The sequence below is a fragment of the Stegodyphus dumicola genome, chromosome 5, assembly GCF_044657685.1.
Source record: "Stegodyphus dumicola isolate Sdum_Otavi_A_Nest chromosome 5, ASM4465768v1".
Lineage (NCBI taxonomy): Eukaryota > Metazoa > Arthropoda > Arachnida > Araneae > Eresidae > Stegodyphus > Stegodyphus dumicola.
The window spans coordinates 172553082-172577127 of record NC_140772.1 but is presented as its reverse complement, the minus strand read 5'-3'; the positions used below and the strand labels follow the sequence as shown (position 1 = coordinate 172577127).

General features: G+C 32.1%; 1 protein-coding gene across 7 annotated transcripts in view; it reads right to left on the bottom strand.

Annotated features, from left to right (window-relative positions):
• Positions 1–24046, bottom strand: part of LOC118199452 (scm-like with four MBT domains protein 1) — a 244315-nt gene that overhangs the window by 203029 nt on the left and 17240 nt on the right. For 4 of the 7 annotated variants that reach the window (XM_085817388.1, XM_085817385.1, XM_085817389.1 and 1 more), the window contains exon 2: positions 18193–18258. In XM_085817388.1, coding sequence (XP_085673514.1) covers positions 18193–18211 — 19 coding nt within the window. In that variant the 5' untranslated portion in view covers positions 18212–18258. Of the gene's footprint in view, positions 1–10083; positions 10149–18192; positions 18259–24046 lie in introns of those variants that run through there. The other 3 variants (XM_085817390.1, XM_085817391.1, XM_085817387.1) reach the window with 2 other exon arrangements.

The following is a 24046-nucleotide window of genomic DNA, read 5'->3' as shown; positions in this document are numbered from 1 at the left end:
CCATCAAAACTAGTCCTGTAAAAATTTGCAAAAATAATGCTGATTTTTGTTCGACTTCTAAATTAATATTTGTTTAGTGTGTCATTTTACCTTAGACCTATTGATAATTTTTATGACACAGCATCAAGATGCAAGAGATTCATGAAAAGAAATTGCCTATGGATGCACACCACAACTACAGTAGCACAAAAACTGCCACTTAAATATAAAAGAGAGGATTATATAATTCCACAAATATGTCATAAACTTGAGAAAAGAGATGCATTTTAGAGGGGAGAAATAAGAAACATAGATGAGGTACTTTTGATGTTTGATGTGCCATCAAACAGAATAGTGGATGTTAAAGGTGCTAAGACAGTAATGTTAAAGACCAGTACAGCAAGCCTTCTTATTAACAAAAGTAAAAATCTGATGTGTACACCATATGACTTCCTTGTACGGAGTATTAAATTATACACATTTTTTCTTGCATTTCGTTTAAACTTATTGGATTGAATTAAATCTACTTCACCGACAGCGCATAAACCACAATAGAATAAATGCATTCTTTAAAATTCACTCTATTTGTTTACAATAGCGACACTCTGGTGATAATTTCACTTAACAGATATTTCGTTCATATTATAACTCAGAATGCACAAAATTTATATCATTTCAAGAATTATCTAATCATTGCCCCATGTTCTATTCAAATACTGTAATAAAGCTAGAACGATGTATAAAAGAAATTAAGCAAACAAAACAAAAAAGAAACAGTTTTTTACAGACGATCAAGTATTTCACATTCAATTAATTCAGTTCTCACTTCGCGACAAGGCAAAAATACATAAAAACTCAAAATATCTGTATTAAAAATTACGAAGTAAATCTTAAACACTTATTTCCTCGAAAAAATTCCAGAAAGGATTAAGCATGATTTCATTCGCAATAATAAATGAAGGCATTATCTTTGTTGCTGCAAAGCTGCATTTCTCTAGATTGGCAACAAATCCACTACTCTGCTGTTACAAATGTAAACAAGTAATGGCCGCCATCAAAAGAATTATTAGGCTTAGCAGCACTTAAACAACTTTAAAATTGTTGATAATTCTAAAAATATTGCATACAGATTTACTAAAGGCATAAAAACCTTAACCGGAAGATAAGAACAATATAATTCAATCATTTTTAAAGCAAAAAATTTACAAATATATAAGAGTAAAGAAACTGAGATCACTGAGCCAGGTAACAGAGTGGATATATATATATATAAACATATTTATATACGTTTCGCGCGGCTGATTGCAACCAAAATACGAGGTGCACATCTACATGTTATAGTAGTCCTATATACAAAATTTCAATGTTCTGAGGCTACTCGTTTTTGAGTTATGTGAGATACGTACATACATACGTTCGTACAGACGCCACGAAAAATTCTCTTCAGAATTCATTTTAAAGCAGTTTTATAATTTTTTTGGAGGAAAAGAGTCTTTTATTCTGTCCTTACGTACAGATATCACGCAAAAACATCATTAAATTGCATCCGAAAACGGTCAAAATGGATATATGGCTATTCTTGCATGTTGTGGTAATAGTTTAAAACTCTCTCCTTTGTCAACCATTAAACAAAAAATTCTACCTAAATGTACAGTTCCACATGGAATTTATACATTTATACACCTGGTCATCCCAAACGATAGATGGATAGAAAGGGTATGGTGCTATAGTACAAGCATCCAGGTGGATATCTGAAGAAATCATCCTTATTAGCGTGTAATCACTTTAAAGCCCACATAATGTATTCAGCAAAAAATCTTTGCTCCTGAACTGAAGATGTACACTGCTAAAAAAAGGGGGGGATAGTTTTATATTTCCCGTTCTACTGGGCCAATTCACGAAATTCAAATTGTAGTCTTTATGTCTCGAAAGAGCGACTTATGATATATATTAGATTCATATATAACACTATTCTAACATAGGTATTTTTACATAAAATCGGACTTTTTCTGAAATAACATAACTTTTTTTTACATATTTCGATTCTACGACTCTAATTATGCTTAGATACTAAATTTTGCAAAATTTGGTGCAAAATTTATGGAGAAATTCAAAAATTTATCTTGGCGAAATTTTTTCAGTTTGGCCAAGAATAATTCACTTGGCGAACTTATTAAATATATGGCAATTAATTTTCCTTTCACTTCCATTATGTCAAAGTGGAAAAAAAAGGCACTTCATTCCTACCTTTCTACATTGTGCATGAGTGGAAAAAAAGTCACATCATTTCTACTTCCAAATATTTTTAGCAAAGTGTTTAAACCACATCTGATGTTTTATCGCTTTCAACAAATATGCCAAATTTTAAACCCGCCAATATACAAATTCACATGTATCTTCGGAAATTCTGAATAAAAAATTGTAATTTTTTGCAAGTATGTCTAGAAATACGTCTACTTTAAGATGATGGTAAAAATTTTATAGATAATTTTTAAAAAATTTTGAAAAATTTATAAAATTATTTAAAATACAAATTTGAAAAATAAATTTAAAAAAATGGGTAAATTTTATTTGGAATGAACTTGAATTTCAAAATGTGAAAGGAAGAATCAAATAAGCAGATGAAGCTTCATCTGCTTAATTTACAGCCATTTACAAGTCAACTACTCGGGCAATTGCAGAATCGTTTTGATCCTGAGCTTGTAAGACAAACCTAATATCACTGGATTTAAACACTTCTTTAATCTTCCGAGAACATTCCTTCTTTAGCTCATATTCCCAGAATATTAAGTGAATACAATTATTGCAAAAGAAATTGAATATTCATTTGCACTACGACTTGGTAGTTAACTAACGAGTTAACAAAACTTAAATTCTGTTCTTTGTGTCTAAGAATACAACAATATTTTAAATATTTACAAATAAAATATTAAACTGGAGATTTAATTGGAGCCTCACCAGTTGCCTAGCATTTAAAGATTGTTAAATACTAATTGTTTGTGGCAAAGTCTAACCCAGGCTGCATAGTTGGTTTTCGTAGTTTTCTAGGTTCTCTTTACGAAGGTTCTCTATGAAATCATCTTAACCAAATAGCTCACATGTTCTTTCTATGTTCAAACAAAAAACTAAACTAGTTTAAGCGCGATTTCCAAGTGAAGTTACTAGCAAAACCCGAATACTCATTAAAAATCATGTAGCTTGCCAATTGGGAGTAACATGAAAGATACGACGCCAATAATTGAATTGCTGTTACGGTACGCTGTTTCTAAACTTAGATGGTCATTCCTTAACTAAATATAATTGATTTGTAACTTCTACTAGAGCTGAGGGTAAGAATTGAAGTGCAAATAAATAATATCATGTTCAATTTTGATTAATATAAAATTAGAAATATTTGCATAGAAAATATTAGCATTCATACAGAAAGTTTTTGATATATTTGCAATTCCTTTATAAGAAAGATTTAATTATAACTGTAATAATTACTTATTATATTACTGATGATTAGAATGTAGTTCTTGACAATTACATTCTAAATTAGAATTTTAAGGATATAATGAAAATACGCTATGCATAAAAATACATTTTAGGATAGAAAATAAGTTGATTTTTTATGTTTAAAAACTTCTCAAATTCATTTAATAAACATCGTACCCTTGTTGTTAATTGAATCCAGAATTCTTGGTGTCGTTTATATAATTATTCTTACTTGTCTACAGAACCTGCTGACTTATCCAGCCATTAAGTAGCTGCAGATCATTTCTACATAACCATTGATCTTCCATTAATTCAGTTTCTAGAGGTTTGTATGTTTATATCATAATTTGACTTTCATAAAAATGATTATTTTAAATCACAAGTTTCTATAAAAATATACTGTGTTTTAAAAATAGGGATGACAGTATCCGGCGCTCTTTTAGCCACTTCATAGGTAACAGCTTGTTTAAAAATAAATTATGCAGTTAATGTCATAAAATATTTTCATAAAATTCAAATAAACATGAAATGAAAGTTCTCAGTTTTAGACTATTCGATTTAAACGAAGTTAAAGTAAAGTAGCAGACGATAAAACGCCGAAGGTAAAAATTTACTCTTACAAATATTTTTTTTTTAAAAGGAAAGAGAGAAATTTAAAAAATAGTTAAAAATTCGAATAATATCTTCTATAATTTAAAAAAAAAACTTTTCATACAGTATTAATAAATATTTATTACGCATCATTGAGGGAAAAATTTCATATAATTAATTCTCCATAAAATTTTATTTGAAATTTAAGGTTAAAAATAGCTGTGGCAATTTACTGTAACAAAAATCCATAAACCACATTTGGTGTTATTATCGCTCAAAAAAAAAATGATGCCAAATTTCAAACCACTCAAATATGTAAATTCACGTATATCTTAGAAAATTTTGAATAAAAAGTCTATTTTTTGCAGGTATGCTTAGAAATACACCTACTTTAAGATGATGGTAAAAATTTTATAGGTTATAATTCAAATTTTTTTTCGAAAAATTTATAAAAAATATTTAAAAAAAGAAATTTAAAAAATAAAACAAAAAAATGGGTAAATTTTATTTGGAATGAACCTAAATTTCGAAATGTGAAAGGAAAAATAAAAAAGAGTTAATAAATATTTGCCAAATTCAATTAACATTGAGGAGCTAAAATTTTGAGAGCTGATATTTTAAAAACTATTCGTACTATTTTTACAAAACTTGGCATTCTGGCATAATTTAAGTCGCAGATTCGAAATATGGAAAAAAATTGGTATGTTATTTCAGAAAAAGGCAGATTTTTGTGTCGAAATACCTATGTTAGAATAGTGCTATTTATAAATCTAATATATAATTTAAGTCATGCTTTCGAAACATGAAAAACGCAGTTTGAAATTTGTCAATTGGCCCAGTAGAACAGGCGATATAATACTGTCCTTTTTTTTTTTTTTTTTTTTTTTGAGCAGTGTACTATGCTACGAGTGTTTGTGAGTGGGTGAAAAAAGACAGAATGTTAAGAGTTAGACTGTCGTAAAGTCTTTTAAAAAGTGTGGAATTAGCAATGCGCTAGATGGAAGTGAAGATGACACTGTGTACAAGAAAAGTGACAAATCCAGTGACAGTGATAACCAAAGTGAAAATAATAATGTGTAGATGATTTTAGCAGCAGTGATGATTAATTTCAGGGGTTCTTGGGTAAATAAATGCTGATATATTTCCTAATTTTTTTAACGTAATTTTTTTTTTCATTGTATAAAGCAGAGGTTCCTAAACTGTGCACCGTGGTGGGCCGGAGAGCTGCGGCATCTTCACAGAGGTACTGCGAAATTTTTTAAAAGCTTCACAATTAATTGAACCAAGATATTTGGCCTAACTAAACAAAAAACAAAGTGAGATATTAAAAAAACAACAACTAGGTTTTTGTGGGTGGATTGCTTTTACTCAATTCTATAGAAAAGTAAAGTCGCCCACACAGAATATGCTTATGAACGCGAGCCAGCAATACAGTTCTCAATCACACTGTATCTCATGACAATTTTAGCTCAGAACATGTAAAAGTTTGTTTTTACAGCATTTCCAGCTCACTGTGTAAAAATAAACCATAAACTTTACTTGATTTTTGTTGATAAAGTTGGCTCACCATGTTGTTTGACTCAGGTTTGTGTACCGAGTTTAAGAGGCCCTTTTTTAATCCACAGTCAAAAATCCACCATTTTCTTTTAGGTCGGATTTCATGCGATTTATGCTTGCCACAGAAATGCCAGTAAAAATCAGTTGCAAAAGTAACAGTTACCAGATTTATTAGGAAAATTCTCCCGTAATTTGACAAAAACATTCATAACGATAATCTTAGCAGAACTGCATAATGGTGTTACGGATTTGGTATTTAAATAGCTTATGTTAATTGAATTGTAAATTAAATGGTTTCATTTCCCACGCAGTGCAGCGCGTGACGAATATTAAAAGAAAGCTAAGCCGGAAAATAGAAAATACAAGAGTGCGTGCATTTAGCATTTAATAAATATCTCTTTTTGATTTTGAGAAAGAACTAGAAAATTCTGGGGCGCAATTTTTAAAATCTTATAAAAGGAGGAAAACCTCTCAGTTCATTGTAGTTACTGGATATTGTAATACTGCACGAATATTTTAGGAAATTTAAGCATATTTGTTGTGATAATAATAAATTTTTGTTCATTTTTCATCGGACTTGTGCATTCAATTCAAACGAACTCGTACGCATGCAACAATTTTTGGTGTCAGAAGTGGGATTTGAATACCAATTACAAGAGCGATGCAAAAACAGACGAGGCAGTTAATGACTGCATTTGCTGCATTCGAAGCAGAGATGAAATTGGGCCAAGAATCCGTTAAGAAAGAGATGAAATTGGGCCAAGAATCCGTTAAAGGCGAGATGCAAGCAATTCAAGAAAAGATTGAAGCAGGTCAAGAGGAAATAAAAAGAGATATTACTTGCATAATAGAAAACAAATTTGAGACTATTGAAGGCAGAATTGACACTGTTCAAACTAAAGTTGGACAAATAGAAGAGAGAGTTTCCTTTGTCAAAGATCAAATAGAAGCCAGAGTTTCTGTTGTAGAACAATGAATCGAAGGAAGAGTTTTTGTCGTCCAACACCAAATCGAACAACAAATTGATGACAGGGTTTCGGCAATTGCGAGAGAAGTTGATAATTTAAAGAAATTCGTACCGACGGCAGAGAGCAATTCGGATGGTTTTAAATTTTTAGCCTGCTCGTCCCGTTCTGAAACTATCTACATATGACAGGAAGACCTCTTTGCAAGTGTATAAAACACAATTTTTTATAGTAGCGGAAGCGAATAGATGGGGTTACCAAGCAAAAGCCTGTCATCTCGCCGCTTCTCCGAGAGCAGACGCAGCGGATATCCTGCAGACTCTTCCCGAAAACCAGAGAAGCTCTATCCGGCGCATTAGAGCTGCGCTTTGGGGAGAAATGCCTGAAAGACTACAGTAGGCTTCAATTAAAATCCCGCCGAAACACTTCAGGAGCTGGCCACGGATGTTGAAAGGCTGTCCCATCTCGCCTTTTCAGAGTGCCTGACAGAAGCAAGAGAAATCCTGTCTCTGCAGTACTTTATCAATGGCATCCGGGATCCTGAAATACAGAAAGCTATACGAATGGCGGATGTGAAGGATATAAAAAGTGCTCTGTTGTACGCCGTGAAATTTGAGGCAGCCCAGCAAGCAACTCGTAGCGATCTCTACCCAGTCAGAGCTGTACGAATCCACGAGCCAGTGGATCAATTGACGGCTCGTGTAGATGATTTATCCAGACAAGTCAATACTTTGATACGGAGTAGGAGCGAGAACAGAGTGTCTCTAAGATAATGGAAATGTGGTACTGAAGGGCACATACAACGGCATTGCAGAACACCCCAAGGCACGGATAAGAAAACGGATGAGTTGACAAGACCAGTGAATGCCTTGAGACAGAATAGTGGTGAAAAGAGACTGACCCCAAAGTGCTGGAACAACGGTGTTGAAGACGACCTACGAAGGAACTGCACAACACCCCAGAGCACGGAAAATAAGGCATACCATTTAAACAGACAATTAAATGCCATGGGAAGGAAAAGGATTGACAAGAAACCAAAGTGCTGGAACTGTGGAGCTGAAGGCCACGTACGGAAGAATTGCTGAACAACTCAGGTTACGGAAAATAAGATCATTTCGAAGCAACGATGCAGGAAACAAATTAATGGCCATATCGAGGAACGGAGATTGCCAGAGAATGAAAAACCTTGTTTTAAAGCGCTCAAGATTTCTACAGTGAGTGGCAACAGTAATGGACTGTCCATCAATGGGCACATCGATGAAGTTCCTTGCAATATGATCATTGACACAAGAGCTAATGTTACCATCATTCGGAGAGATTTAGCTCAACAATTAAAGATAAATTTATTTGGACGCCATCCTGTGTTAAACTTCAGACTGCATCTGGTGATAAGATCGACATAGCTGGGAAGTTAAACGTGAACATCACGTTTGGAAGCGCCGCCTACCATCACACGGCATATGTGCCAGATATTACAGATCCATGCATACTCGAATTGGACTTTTAAGGAAATACAATTTTATTCTTAGACTTCAAAAACAACAAACTGCTGTCAACATCTGAGGACATGACTATCCATCGTCAGAAGGGATCCTCACCTGGAAACGCTTATGCCTTGTCTGAAAGACCCAGCTCAAAAAGCCGCCGAAATCATACTAGGGTCGAAGAGAAACACCAGACTACCGGCTATTCTTCATCCGAGATGCTCTTCGGTCCAGACCTTCGTCAGCCTTGTGACCGCCGGTTTGGTCGCCCTACGGATGCACCTTCATCGCCTGAGGAATACATCCAAGATGTCCAGGCCCTGTTTGAGGTGATGCACCGTTCTGCACGAAAGCGAGTCAACTTTGCGATGGAGAAGATAAAGACCAGATACAACACAAGAGCTACTGGACATAAATTCAAACTCAGTCCTATATTACAGTCACCTTCGGATGGTCCATATACAGTGCTGAACAGACTGAATGATGTCGTGGTTTGCACCCGTAAGTCTTCGAACTCTAAACCTAAAGTCGTTCATTACGACAGGTTAGGTCTTTACTGTGGCCATAATACGCAATGTAAATAATTGTAAATAGTGTAAGACCATGGTCCCTTTATGTTTCTAAATGTGTATTTAGTATTTGATTTGTATTTTGCATTTGATTTGTATTTAGTATTTGATTGCATTTGATTTTTTTAAGTTAGTTAGTGCATTTATGTTCATTTTATTTGATATTGTAATGTAATGCTTATTATTGCATTTATGCCACAGTTGAAGGTTTGGCTTCCTGTCCAGGGATTGTACTGCCTGGGACGTGCAGTCCTTGGGAAGGGGGCAGTGTTACGGATTTGGTATTTAAATAGCTTATGTTAGTTGAATTGTAAATTAAATGGTTTTATTTCCTGCGCAGTGCAGCACATGACGAATATTAAAAGAAAGCTAAGCCAGAAAATTGAAAATACAAGAGTGCGTGCATTTAACATTTAATACACATCTCTTTTTAATTTCAAGAAAGTACTAGAAAATTCTCGCGCACAATTTTTAAAATCTTATAAAAGGAGGAAAACCTCTCAGTTTGTTGTAGTTACTTAGTTTGTTGTTGTTTTCAGAGTTTGTTTAGAAAAATGCTCCTGTAGGGAATTCGCGGATTAGCTTTCTCTAGCTGTTTTGAGTTGTGTTCTCTTGAACGTTTGAGTAGTTAAAAGATAACTACTGTGAGATATTGTAATACTGCACGAATATTTTAGGAAATTTAAGCATATTTGTTGTGATAATAATAAATTTTTGTTCATTTTTCATCGGACTTGTGCATTCAATTCAAACAAACCCGTAAGCACACAACAATGGTTTTCCAGTCTTATGAAGTCTTGAAATTGCATACATATTGTTACGAATTTTGTATTTAAATAGCTAATTTTAGCAGAATTATACTTAAAATTTCTGTATTTCCCTGTGAAATGCAATGCGAGACATATTTTAAGAGAAAGGTATACAGGAAAGGTAAAAATACAGGAGCATGTGCATTTAACATTGAATAAATAGGTACCTCATTAATTTGTATTGAAATTGAATAAATGTAATTAACCACTATATTGTCTGTAACCGTAATTCCATCTTCTTATTGCTTTCCAGAAATCTCAAGAAGCAGAAAGTACTAGAAATTTCTCACGACCGGTTGAAATCTATAAAAAGCTTTAAAGAGAGAGCACATCAGCTCAGCTGCTTAGTTACTGTTGCTGTGAGTTGTTATTTCCGCGTAAATTGAGAAATCCAAGTTAACTTTCTCTTTAGATGTGCTTTGTATTGCATTGTATTTAATGTTTTAGTAGTATGAAGTATAACTACTGATTATGTTGCGTGATATTGTTAACCCTTGTACAAATATCTCTTAGGAAAATTCCAGAGTTCTGATATATTTCTTTTGATAAGAATAAATTTTATTAACTTATTATCGGACTTGTGCATTCAATCCATTACAAACCCATATACACGCAACAATATATCAAAGATAAGTAGATGCCATAACATTACCTTCTTCTCCCAGTCAGTGAATGAAAGTATGCTTTAATTGCTTTTCTCATCAAGAATGGGGTCAAGTGGAGATTCCTGGAATTTGCAGTTTTGTCAATAATGCCAAAAAGAGGGTTGCCTTCTTATTGATCATCAAATGATTGACATGATATTTGAAAATTTTTAAATAGAAAACTGGATGCAACATACTCTATCGTTTAACATATTTTTTTCTCATATTAACACACTTTTTTAACATATTTAATATATCTGTTCTCTTTGCTCAACAATGCTTACTTATATTTAATAGCATTATTTTTACAGTTGGTGATATTAAACTAAGCACTTTATATAAATTATATCCTGTAATATAGTTATTGTTGCAGTACTTCTTTTTTTTTTTTTTTTTTTTTTTTTTTTTTTGTTTTTGATAAATAGTTTTGTGATTTTTCGCTCGTGTCTTTATTGGTGGACCAATTTTTGAACAGTAATAAACATAATAGTGCAGATAACGAAAGCATGTCTTCAATCAGTGCCATGACTGAGAAAAATGACAATATTGTAAATATGATGATGGTTATTTAAAGTTTGTTATTACATCACCATAAATAAATGGTAAAGAAAGCCCATAATCAGTATTGTGTATGAAAGCTTTGGCAGCAGAGCATCTGCTTCCAATTAAACTGAAGCGTCATTTAGAAGCTAATTACTATAGTATGGCTGAAAAACCTTGTTATTTTTTTGCAAGAAAGTTAAAAGAACTAAAACAACAAAAATATTTTTTTTCGAGAAAGTTGAAAGAATTGAAACAACAAAAATATACATTTTTTTGCGAGAAAGTTAAAAGAACTGAAACAACAAAAATATGCATTTTTTAAGATTGCATCAACACCAAACAATGCTTTGCTAGCATCTTACAAGGTGGCTTACAGAATCGGTAAATGTAAGAAACCTCATAGCATCGCAGAACTTGACTTTACCGGCTGCTGTAGATATGGCGAACATCATGGTTGATGGGTCTGCTGGGAAGCTGCTTTTAAACCTGCCTTTGTCCAATAACACATTTAGTTGGAGAATATAACATATGACAGAGAATATCAATGATCAATAAATAGCAAAATTTAAAGAAGAGGAATATGGATTGAAGATAGATGAGGCTAAGGATCATAGTAAAGATACTCATTTGATATGCTGTGCACGATTTATAGGTGGTAATAACATTAAGGAAGACCTTCTGTTTTGTAAAATATCACTGCAGAAGCACTCTCAGGACCTATCCAAAATTCTTGATACACTCATATTTGAAAATAATCTGAATTGGTCTAAGTGCATTGGTGTCTGTACTGGTACAGGCTGCTACGTAGAACTACAGGCACTTATTGAAAGCAAATCACCAAATGCACTGTGGATGCATTGCATTATTCACAAAGAGGCACTCGCATCAAAGCATCCGAGTCCTGCACTACATCAGGTGTTAGAATGTGTGATGAATGAGATAAATTTTCTAAAATATTATCCATTGAAAGCAAAGTTTTTTAAAAAGCTGTGTGTGGATACGGGAGCTGAACATTCGTCTTTGTTGTACCGTAGCAGTGCATGATGGCTTTCTCGTGGTAACAGTTTATCACATACCTTTGAAATGTGGGAAGAAGTTTTAATTTTCCTTAAAGAGGAAGGATACAAGAATGCAGAAGATGATGCCAATTTTTTAATAAAGCTGACATATTTATGCAACATTTTTGAAAAGCTGAACTCCCTTAATCTCTCTCTGCAGGGAAAAAACATGCAACTTTTGAAATCAGTGAAAAAAAGTATCAGCTTAAAAAATATATATATATATATATGCAGAAGAAAATTGAATGAAGATACAGGCAAAAATTGTTTTTTAATATCGCAACAATTTCTGAGTCAAATGAAATTTATCTTTCTCAGGATGTAAAAACCATGTTTGAAGAGCCCTTTACGCAGCTAATTATCTAATTTGAAAAATATTTTCAAAGTAAAAATTTCGACAGATTTCCATGGATCGAGATCCATTTAACACTAGTGCTTTGTCTTAATTTACTTCTGTGGAAGAAGAGTATCTTATCGAGTAATCTTGCGACAACAATTTGAAAGCAAGATTTGGCAGCATAGAGTTGACAGAATCATATATTTCAATAAAGGATGAATATCCCCTTCTAAATGATAAGGCTCAGTAGATTTAAATTCCATTTTCGACATTGTATTTTTGCGAAGCTGGGGTTTTGACAGTCGCTGTAATAAAAAGCAAGTACAGAGCAAAAATCAATGTAGAAAAGGAAATGAGAGTAGCTGTGTCCAGTTTAATTTCCTTGTTTGAAAAAATGTGTAGTGATATCCAGTCTCATCCATCATATTAATTATTAATTTGATGTTAATAAAGTAAAAAAATTACATAATGAAGATACATGAGTTTTATTTATTTTTATCTCTTCATTACAATTAGATATACTTTTACTCAGAGTAGGGCGCCATGGAAAAATTTAAATTGAAAAAAGGCGCACGACTCGGAAAAGTTTTTGAACCACTGGTATAAAGTGTTATTAAAATAGCTACTTTGATCTTTTTCTGTCTGATCCAAGTATTTTTGTAAATAATAATCAGGAAAAATCACAGTGTATCTTATAGTTAGAAAATAGCGTACAATAGTCATAATAATGTAAAAAACTGAAGAATAGTAATAGATGTACTGAATATTAGTAATAGATAGTAATGTATAAATAATTAGCATATTTAATAAATCTAATTGTAGATTAATTTTAAATGCATGAATTCTTCCTTTTCCTTCAAGGAGTATTACACATTGCATAGCATCTAACCTTAAAATATAAAAAATAATAAATAAAGAAACCAGTAGCTTTCGGAAGGTTTATGCCATTTCAGTGATGCTACCAAAAAAATTCCAAACTGATATAAATTTACTTTACAATGTCTGCTTTCAGTTATTGAATGATTTATAATATGATTCTTAATGTAAATGCATTAATATTTAATTAGATATTCTAAATTTTATATTCTGCAAACTGCTTTTTGTAATTTGTTTTACACTTTTATACCAAGTAGGGAATGTGAGCTTTAATTTATCCAAGTACCTTTTAAATGCAACAATAGTAAAATTAACATACACTGCAGAAAAAGAAAAAAAAAGGGGGGACACTTCTATATCTCTCTCGTTCTACTGGACCGATTGACAAAATTCAAATTGCGTTTTTCCCGTCTCGAAAGCGCGACTTAGGATATGTATTAGATTTATATATGGCACTATTCTAACATAGGTATTTTGACACAAAATCAGATTTTTCCCGAAACAACATACCAATTTTTTTTACATATTTCAAATCTACAACTGAAATTATGCCTAAATATTAAATTTTGTACAATTTGGTGCAAAATTTATGGAGAAATTCAAGAATTTATATTGCCACTTTTTTTCAGCCAAGGCAAACTTCTTAATATATGGTGTGTGTGTGCATATTTAATTATGGCAAAGCAAACTAGGGTTATCTGCCTAAGGGGAGGGACGCCTTTGTGGAGGACTTTCTAAGGGAAAATGGCTTATATACATGTTACACATGGGGAAAACCCCAGAAACACCCATGCAGCCAGCCCGTTCGTGGGATTTGAACCTCAGACTGAACTACCACTGTTCAGCGACTTTACCGCTCGGTCGCTGGTGGGCTTCTTAATATATGACAATCTATTTTTCTTTTCCTTTTTACATTGTGCATAACAGGGGAAAAAGTGACACGTTCTTTCTTTCAAATAACGTTTTTTATATTATATTTTATGTTATTGTAAATATTTTTTTTTTCTTTTTCGAATTTCATTTTAATTGTTTAAGTTGCATGGTTTCCTTCAACTAACTGTTTTAAAAATTTCTATTTACTCATTCAAACTGTGCAGTTTAAATAAAAGATGCATAGTTTATTTTTTTCAAGTAGTTTTTTTTTAATATTATATTTTTTAGTCATAGTTATTAATTTAGGTAATTTTTGAATTTTTAGACTTTTATTTTAAGTTTTGTGTTGCATTGTCTCTTCAGATAACTGTTTTAAAATTTTCTATTCATTCATTCGAACTGGGCATTTTAAATATATTTATTAATATAAATTTTCTAAAATTTTATTTTATTTATTTGAATAGCTTTTCTTTCGGAAGAATACTTTGTGACCCAGACTACGATGCATTTGAAAACCGCATATATTAAAAGAGAAAATACAGTTAAGAACAGTTAACACAGCTTTCAGTGTTCCGTTCAAGAAAGATATATAAATAGGAGAGAGATATATTCAACACTTTAATTTAGGATGACTTGCATACATTGCTTTAAACAATTTTATCATTGTGTCCATTGCTTTACACTATTTTATCATCCTATGTTTAATTTCTTAAAATGTTATTCATATTTTAGTCAAATAGTTTATTTTTGAAATCGCAAGAATCAAATATCATAAGATTAAAAGTTTGAAATTAAAAAAAAAATACTAATAATATACTAAATTTTATGCAAAAATTTATTTTTTCTTCTTAATGGCTAGCCCTTTTTTTTTCCTGACATTCTGCAAGTATATTAAAAAGCATCCAACTTTTTGAAACATCTTGGTGTTTCTGACATTAATTTTAAATAAATTTATCGACTTCCATTTCAAAATGGCCCACAAACGGCCGAGCGGTAAAGGTCGCTGAATACTGGTAGTTTGCTCCAGGGTTCGAATCCCGGCGAATGGGCAGGTTGCATGGGCGTTTTCGTGGTTTTTCTCATGTGTAACATGTATACGAGTTGGGTTCGCTTAGAAATTTCTTCCCACAGGCATCCCCTCCTTTAAGGCAGTTATCCCGGCTTTGCCGTTACTTAATAATACAAATCAATCAATTTCATGAGTATTTGGTCAGAGCTTTTATCGGTCTTTACAAGCTAAGCATTTTGAAGGTGTGAGATAAGAGGAAAGACTGGTTTCATCAAGACGGAAAATGTCTCTAGCTGATATTCTATATACATTACTGAATAAATTCTGGAATCTTTATATAATTCGAGTGAAAAATCATGGGATGCTCCGTTTATGATATGATATGATGTTCCATGAAATAATTTAAATTTATACAACCACATAGTCGAAAACCAGTCGCTCTTCACTTTAATCTGCAATGTTATCGTTTTTGTCTTTTCCATTAGCATAAATTCAAATTGCTATTATTTGCTGGTGTACATGTCCAAGTGTTTTTTTCTCTTTGAACACCCAACTTCCTTGAAGTAGATTTCCCTTTAAATTTTTGCCTCCCCAATTTCCTTTTTTTCTTCTACATTTGTTTTCAGTGCTAACACAAGAAAATTAAGATTTTTAGATTGTTACACTTCCATAAATTTTGCATTCTTGAAAATTTTTTTTGAAATATCACTTGCATTAAATGCATTTCAGCTGAAGTCAGCTTCTGGACATTTTAACTATAAATAAAATTTAAAACCAAATACAAATATTTGAATTAAAAGATTTTTGTTAAATGTGAAAGAAATAAATCACTCCAGCAGTGCTTATCCTGTATCACCGAGTGCCCCAATTCTTATACCGGGTACAAAAAAAAACCTTAATCATATTATTTAGAGTTTTTAAGCCTAAAAATTTCTATTAAAGTAGATGTTATTTATATAATCTACAACACGACAGAAAATTACTGTTTAAAACATTCTTTCTACAAGGATTAATGTAAAAATTTATGTTTATATATATATATAAACATAAATCTCGATGTACTCCATCTTTGATATGGTTTAAATCAAATTCCTCGTCATCATAATTCGCTACCGATAGCAAAGAAAGTGACAGAGGTTATTGAAAACGAAAAAATTTCGATTGACAAATTAGTCGGTAGACACAGCAATTATAGGACTTGAACAGCCGAACTTTGTAACTGAACAAGAAATTATGTCTGTTTATAGAATTAAAGAGAAAGTATTATCACATAAAACGAAGCAACTTAAACAACTTACATTGAAAGAAATGTTTAATAAAGTAAACAAATAAATATTAAGCTTTTTTTTTTTTTTTTTTTTTTTTTTTTTTTTTGTAAATTTTGATACCCTTTAGATCATAATTGCTCATTATTTTATAAATTACGGTTTCATATTTTTAATTTTAGAATTTCTGCATGCCATCTTACGAGATTTAAACTGATATCTATAATCCGGAAAAATCGATAATCCGGAATCGCCGAAGTCCCGATGAGTCCGGATTAACGACTTTTGACTGTATCTTAGAAAATTTTGAAAAAAAAAGTCTATTTTTTTCGCAGGTATGCTTGGAAATACACCTACTTTAAAATGATGGTAAACATTTTATAGGTTAAAACTAATTTTTTTTTTTTTAAATATATAAAAAATTATTTAAAAATACAAATTTTTAAAATAAATCATAAAAAATGGGTGAATTTTATTTGGAATGAACCTAAATTTCAAAATGGTAAAGGAAGAATAAAAAAAGTTTAATAAAAAAATGAGATATTATTAAATATATACCAAATTCAATTAACACTGAGGAGCTAATTTTTTAAAAACTACTTGTGCGAGTTTTACAAAAATTGGTAGTCTGGCATAATTTGAGTCATAGAATCGAAATATTAAAAAAAAAAATATGGCATGTCTTTCAGAAAAAGTCCGATTTTGTGTCAAAATACCTATGTTAGAATAGTGCTATATATAAATCTAATATATATCCTAAGTCGTGCTTTTGAGACATGAAAAACGCAATTTGAATTTCACTAATCGGCCCATTAGTACGGAAGACATAGAACTGTCCTCCCTTTTTCTTTTTTTCTTTCCACAGTATATAGAGATATTAATGGATAAACTTAATAATGCACCATACATTTATGTAAAACAAAGAAAAATACATATATTAATTTATCCAACACTAAAAATTCTACAAAATCCTACAATAGATAATACAGTCAAAAGTCGTTTATCCGGACTCGTCGGGACTTCGGCGATTCCGGATTATAGATCATCAGTTTAAATCTCGTAAGATGGCATGCAGAAATTCTAAAATTAAAAATATGAAACCGTAATTTATGAAATAAAGAACAATTATGATCTAAAGGGTATCAAAATTTACAAAAAAAAAAAAAAAAAAAAAAAAACTTAATATTTATTTGTTTACTTTATTAAACATTTCTTTCAGTGTAAGTTGTTTAAGTTGCTTCGTTTTATGTGATAATACTTTCTCTTTAATTCTATAAACAGACATAATTTCTTGTTCAATTACAAAGTTCCGCTATTCAAGTCCCGTTAATTGCTGTGCCGAGAATACCGACTAACTTGTCAATCGAAATTTTTTTGTTTTCACTAACCTCTCTGTCACATTCTTTATGTCTTTATCCATTTTTTGCAGCAATTCCACTTTTTGTTTGTTGGACATAGAAACATACTTTCGTTTTGTAGATCCTTTGGAAGTTCCAGCATCAGAAATTCTATTTGACATAATCGAAAGTTCAAGTTTACTTTTATAAAATTGCTCTTAGAGTCTGCAAAAAATAATAAGCGGGATCCAATTCGAAGATTAAGGAACAACGCAATCATGAACATTAGCTGAAATAGATAATTTTAGCTTAGACCGTCCGTTATACATTAAACGCGCATGCGAAAACGTATTCTGCACTTGCGCACACGCATATGCGCAGTAGTCAAGGTCTTACGCGCACGCGTAAAACGCCTGTGCGCATGTGCCAACACGGCGCATGCGCAGAAAGTTTTTAGCTTTGAGGTCCGGATTATGGGTGTCCGAATTAACGACTTTTGACTGTAGATCAGATTACATAAAATTAAGTAAGAAACATTATGCTTTAATTAGAAATGGAATTTGTACATTTTAAGTTTTATTGATTCAATGAATTTCATCAATTTCTGGGAAATATTTTCCTCAGTAATGGCTAAGATTTTAATGTGTGAAATTCCGTGATTTACTGGGAGGTCAGAAGATGCAATGAAAAAAGTTGGCAGCTATGATATCGCTAATTTTTTCTTTTTAATTTTTAGAAATCAATAAAAACAGGGGAAATACACAAGTAAATATGATACTTATATAAACATGTGAAAATTTCACACAAAAATAAAATTACCTTTTGATGATGTTTCCATATTCTTACAGCATATTAGATGTATCTTTTTACATCTGAATTTCTATCCTAGACAAAATTATAATAAAAAATGAATTGAACATGCAATTAATAATAAGCATTTTAATGAACTGCTTAGTATAATCATCAATTTACGACTAAATCATTGTTTCCACTTAAAATCTATATTTAATTTCTGTAGCTAAATGACCAAGTAAAAGAATCCTTGAAACCAAATACACAAGCAAGAAAAAATTTAGGAAAAACTATAAAAACTCATACAATATGAATCATTTTACAGCTAAAAACATGGAACTTTTACAACATCATTATTTTGTCATGTCTCACATTACTGATGGTCTTATATATATACATAAGAAAATAAGTAATGCGATACAAAGGACAATACAAAAAAGTTGGTATTACAGCTTTTTAGAGATACACAGAAAAAATTAATACCATTTGTATCATCTCCAATTAAAATGTAAGCTTTAGAGCAATTTTACATGTTGTACTGCCCAGGAATTCTTACAGTAACAAAATACATTCATGATGAATACTACACCTTGTATCTACTGAATAGTTTTAAGTAGAGGAAGCAGTGATGCAAGTAGGTGGTTTAATGCATCCGCACATATCAGAGATATTACTTTAAATCCTGAAAATATTTAGGCCACTCCAGCTGCTGAATTCCTTTGACTTCAAGATAATCAATCACTAATACAATGCGATGAGGACAAGCATCTCAGCCATTAGAAAGACATTATTGCCAATTGCTTTCCTAAACATTTTGACATACAAATCAAGAACCTAATCTCTGTATGTTTAAAAAATCTATAGGACTGGTTTCCCATTTAAAATTATTTGCCTGTTTATAATATAACTCACCAATTTAGTAGTGATGCCCTTTACAGATATTTTCAGGCTTACTGCCCCTCCAGAGTTTGGCATATTAGATGACACATTCGATATGGTATGTACATATTAACAAAATTCATCACGAACTGAAAGGTTTAACTACTAAGAACCTGTTATTACTAGCTTGCCAAGAACTTTTATGAAATTAAAAAAATGATAGATAACCCCGTTATCAAAATCTATCAGTACGATGTCAATGACCCTCTGAACTGTTACAGACTATAGAATAATGAGGGTGCACTTTTAGTTTTTAAAAAACATTTACAGTCAAAACTCTTTAATCCGGACTCGTCGGGACTTCGGTGATTCCGGATTATAGATCATCAATTTAAATCTGGTAAGATGGCATGCAGAAATTATAAAATTAAAAATATGAAACCGTAATTTATGAAATAAAGAGAAATTATGTCTCTTAAGGGTATCAAAATTCACAAAAAAGAAGCTTAAAATTTATTTGTTTACTTTATTAAACATTTCTTTCAATGTGCGCATGTGTAAAGTATACATTACGCATAGTCGAAATTAGAAAATTGCAACCAGAAAACTATTTGATGTGTATTCGTGATATTTATAATGACGAGGAATTTGATTTAAATCATAAAGACGGAGTACATCGAGATGAAATACTGCATTTAGTAAGGATTTATAAGCCGAATAAAATAAAAACATCTGCCCTGAAGATAAGGATAGTGCTGGCAGATCAACTTCCAGTTCATTGCGTGCCGTCGAGAATCGAAGGTTAGCTCTCCCATTTTAATCTCTATTAAATTTGCAGAGTATAACTGTTATAAATATGGAAGCTCTAAAAACTAGAAAAAGAGTGTTAAAAAGTTCATTGATGCGGCATAAAGATAAAGTTGTTACGTCATTAGATGTTTCAGATTCAGTTGCGTTGCAGCTATTTGAAACCAAAACTAATGAAATTTCTAACGAACTTAAATCTGTATTTTATTCAATTTTCGAAACATGTAAACCCAAAGAATTGGATAACTTTATTAAGGATAAAGAAGATACAGATGATATTGTTGATGAGTTGCTATTGATGATTAAACGTAAATTAGCAGAAGTAAAAAATAAGATGAATTCTGAACATTCTGTTTCTCCTGTGCCAAGTAATAATAATTCAAATGTGTTTTCGGATGTTAAGTTACCGACGCTATCGGTACCAACATTCAATGGTAAAATAGAGAATTGGATAATGTTTAAAGATATGTTTAAAGCTAGTGTAATAGAAAACAAATCTATTTCGAGTAATGCAATGAGATTGCAATATTTAAAAGCTAGTTGTAAGGACGAAGCTCTGAGAGTAATACCGTCTATTTCTATTTCGGATACAAATTTCGATATAGCTTGGAAACTTTTAGAAGATAGGTATTCGAATAAACGTGAGCTTTTAAATGCTATAATAAAAAAGCTTTTGAAATAGCCGAGTATTAGCGAGACATCTAGTTCTATTCTAAATTTAATTGATGTAACGAACGAATGTATTCGAACTTTAAATATTTTAAACTACAAGGTAGAAAACTTATCGGAAATAATGATAGTATATTTAATAGTGGATAAGTTTGATAAATCAACTCGATACTGGTGGGAAAAGGAATTAAAAAAACTCGGAAGAATTTGGTACGATTGAACAATTACTTTCGTTTTTAAAAAGTCAAGCGAGAACGCTTCAAAATAGTAAAATAAAGGAGGTAAAAAAGAGTAATAATTCTCCACATAAAAAACTTATGAGTATGATATCCACTTCTAATACAAAAAACAAATTTGAAATTCATAAAGTGCTGTGGTGAAGGATTCCATTCATTATATAAGTGTCCGGAATTTATACATCTTTCTGTCAATGACAGGTGTGAATTCGTGAAAAGAAATAATCTTTGTTTTAATTGTTTGAAAAACCATTCCGTTCGAACCTGTTCGTCTAATTATTGATGTCAAAAATGCTCACGAAAGCATTCAACGCTATTACATTTCGAAAATGAAAAACAAAATAAATCCGAAAGTGCTCATATTTCAAAGCCGGAAGTAGGGGGGGGGAGAAGACGACAGTCAGTCTCAATCCGAATGCTGAAAAATTTGTTTATGACTCTTCTTCTACCAAGAAAGAAAGTATTTTCGCCTGCACAGCTGTAAACGGAATGCGTCAGACCAAAAATGTTTTACTTTCTACTGCGAATATTTAAATAAGAGATTGCTATGGTGAATTAAAATCAGTTCGCCCTTTGTGTGATGTAGGTTCGATGACGTCATTCTTAACGATTGAATGTGCTAATTCGTTAGGGATTAAAAGAGAAAAAATATCTGTTGCGGTTTCTGGATTAAATAACACGAGAATAAGTATTAATTCTAAAGTATGTGCTTCTATTTCAAACGGTATTGACTGAGTTTAGAATTTTTGTGCGTGCCTAAAATCTCGGACTCCATACCAATCAATAATATAGAAGTTCCGACTGAACATTTTCCTCAAAACATTAAGTTTGCTGATCCAAACTTTTATAAAAGAGGAAAAATTGATGCATTATTAGGCGCAGAGGTGTTTTATCAGATCTTAAAATTCGGTCAGTTGAAGTGCCCAATTCAGAGCTAAGATTTCAAAATTCTGTTTTTGGCTCTATAGCCACTGGCAGCATTTTAGGTTCAGAGACTGAAAATACGCGAGCAGTTCACTGTGGATTAGCAAGCAGTTCACTGTGGATTAATTAATAATTATAGTGATATAGAAAATGAAATTAAAAAATTTTGGCAACTTGAGTCTATAGGAATTAAAGATGATCCCTTTGAAAATGAGATAGATCAATCTTTAGAAACATTTGAAAAAACTGTTCATTTTAAAGATAACCGGTATGAGGTTCAATTACCATGGAAAAGAGATTGGGGAGAGCTCAATAATAACTTCATCGTTGCAAAAAAGCGACTTAATTTACTTATGCGTAGACTTCAAAAAGATCCAAATCTTCATTTGCAGTATATTGAAACTTTAAAAGATTATGAAAATAAGAATATTATAGAGAAAGTTAGATGTCCTAAAGAACCTGTTGATAAACCTGTGTTCTATTTGCCACATCAACCAGTTTTTAGAGAGGAAAGAACAACTACAAAAATGAGAATAGTATTTGATGCGAGTTCCAGTCATAACTTTAAGCATTTAAGTCTAAATGATTGCCTGTGGTCAGGGCCAAACCTGAATTCGAACATATTCGACATTCTTGTTAATTTCAGATTAAACAAAGTCGCCTTTACTTCAGACATAGAGAAAGCTTTCCTACAAATTTTATTAGCTGAAAAGGACAGAGATGCAGTTCGTTTTCTGTGGGAAGAAAATGGTAAAATTCAAGTTTACAGATTTAATCATGTTCTTTTTGGTGTTATGAACAGTCCATTCCTTTTGACTGCTACTTTGAAAATTCACCTGAGAAAGCACTCTGAAGAATTCCCGACTACAACAGAATGCTTAGACCGCTGTTTGTATGTGGACGATTTTATTTCTGGAGCTGATAATGTGCCGGATTCTTTTGAGATCTCTACTCAAGCTACATCAATTATGAGCCAAGCTAGCATGGTGCTACGAAAATGGACTACGAATGACAATACATTGATGCAGTTTTGGACACGTGAAGGTTTCGATACACAGCCACAAGTCAACACTATTAAAGTTTTGGGACTGTCATGGAATCCTGCTGAAAATTGTCTAATATTGGAAAAGAGCCTAGTGGACAGTCTGTCTAAAAACGAAAGTACCAAACTATTCCTGCTACGTACAATTGGAAGGATTTTTGATCCGCTTGGGTTGCTTTCACCGTTTACTATTCGTGCAAAGTTCATTTTACAAGTCTTATGGATAAAGAAATACCCGTAGATATACAAAAAACATGGCTTCAGTGGAGCTCCGAGGTTCCTGATCTTTCAGAGTTATGAGTTCCTAGAAATGTGCTCAATTTAAATATACAAGAGCCAACCGATATCTTAGAACTACGCTGCTTCTGCGATGCTAGCCAAAAAGCTTATGGTGCTGCTATTTATGCAAGAGTTGTGAAGTATAATAACATCGAAGTGAATTTATTGGTTAGCAAGAGTCGAGTGACACCACTAAGGAAAATCACTCTTCCGAGACTAGAATTACTCGGTGCTTTGCTTGCCGCCCGACTAGCGCGTAAAGTCAAGAAAACAGTGGATTTAAAAAAGCCCTCCTTAGTGTTCTTTTGGACGGATTCAAAAATAACTCTCTATTGGATTAAAGGATCTACGAAACGATAGAAATCATTTGTTGCCAATAGAGTTAACGAAATACAGAGTTTAAGTGATACCAGTGCCTGGGCACACTGCCCTGGGAAGCAAAATCCGCTGACATTTTATTGAACAGTGACATTTGGTGGCATGGACCCCAATTTTTGAGAGAAAAGACTGATGTTCCGGTAGACAATAATGACATTCTAATTTTATTAGATGACTTTTCTGATGAACTAAAGAAAACTGATGACTCTAATGATCATTCTCCCATTGCCTTTACTGTTTTAAATTATAGTTCTATAGTTGATGATATTCTTTCCTTGAGTAATAATTATTTAACTATTGTTCATGTTATGTGCTATGTATTTAGATTTATCAATAATGTTAGAAATGAAAAGCTTACAGGTCACCTTACATTTAGCAAGTTGAGAAGAGCGGAAATCTATTTATTTAGGCCAATCCAACAAGGTGAGTTTGTAGATGAAATAAAACATCTTGAGAGAGGTGCCTCAGTGCCCAGCAACAGCAAGGTAAAATCTTTAAACTGTTTTTTAGATAAAGACAATGTTCTAAGGGTTGGAGGCAGACTGAAACATTCTGACCTCAGTACATATGAGAAAAATCCAATTGTTTTGCCAGATAAGCATCCATTAACTTTAATAATTGTGAGATATTATCATTTAAAGTATTTGCATGTTGATTCAAATGCATT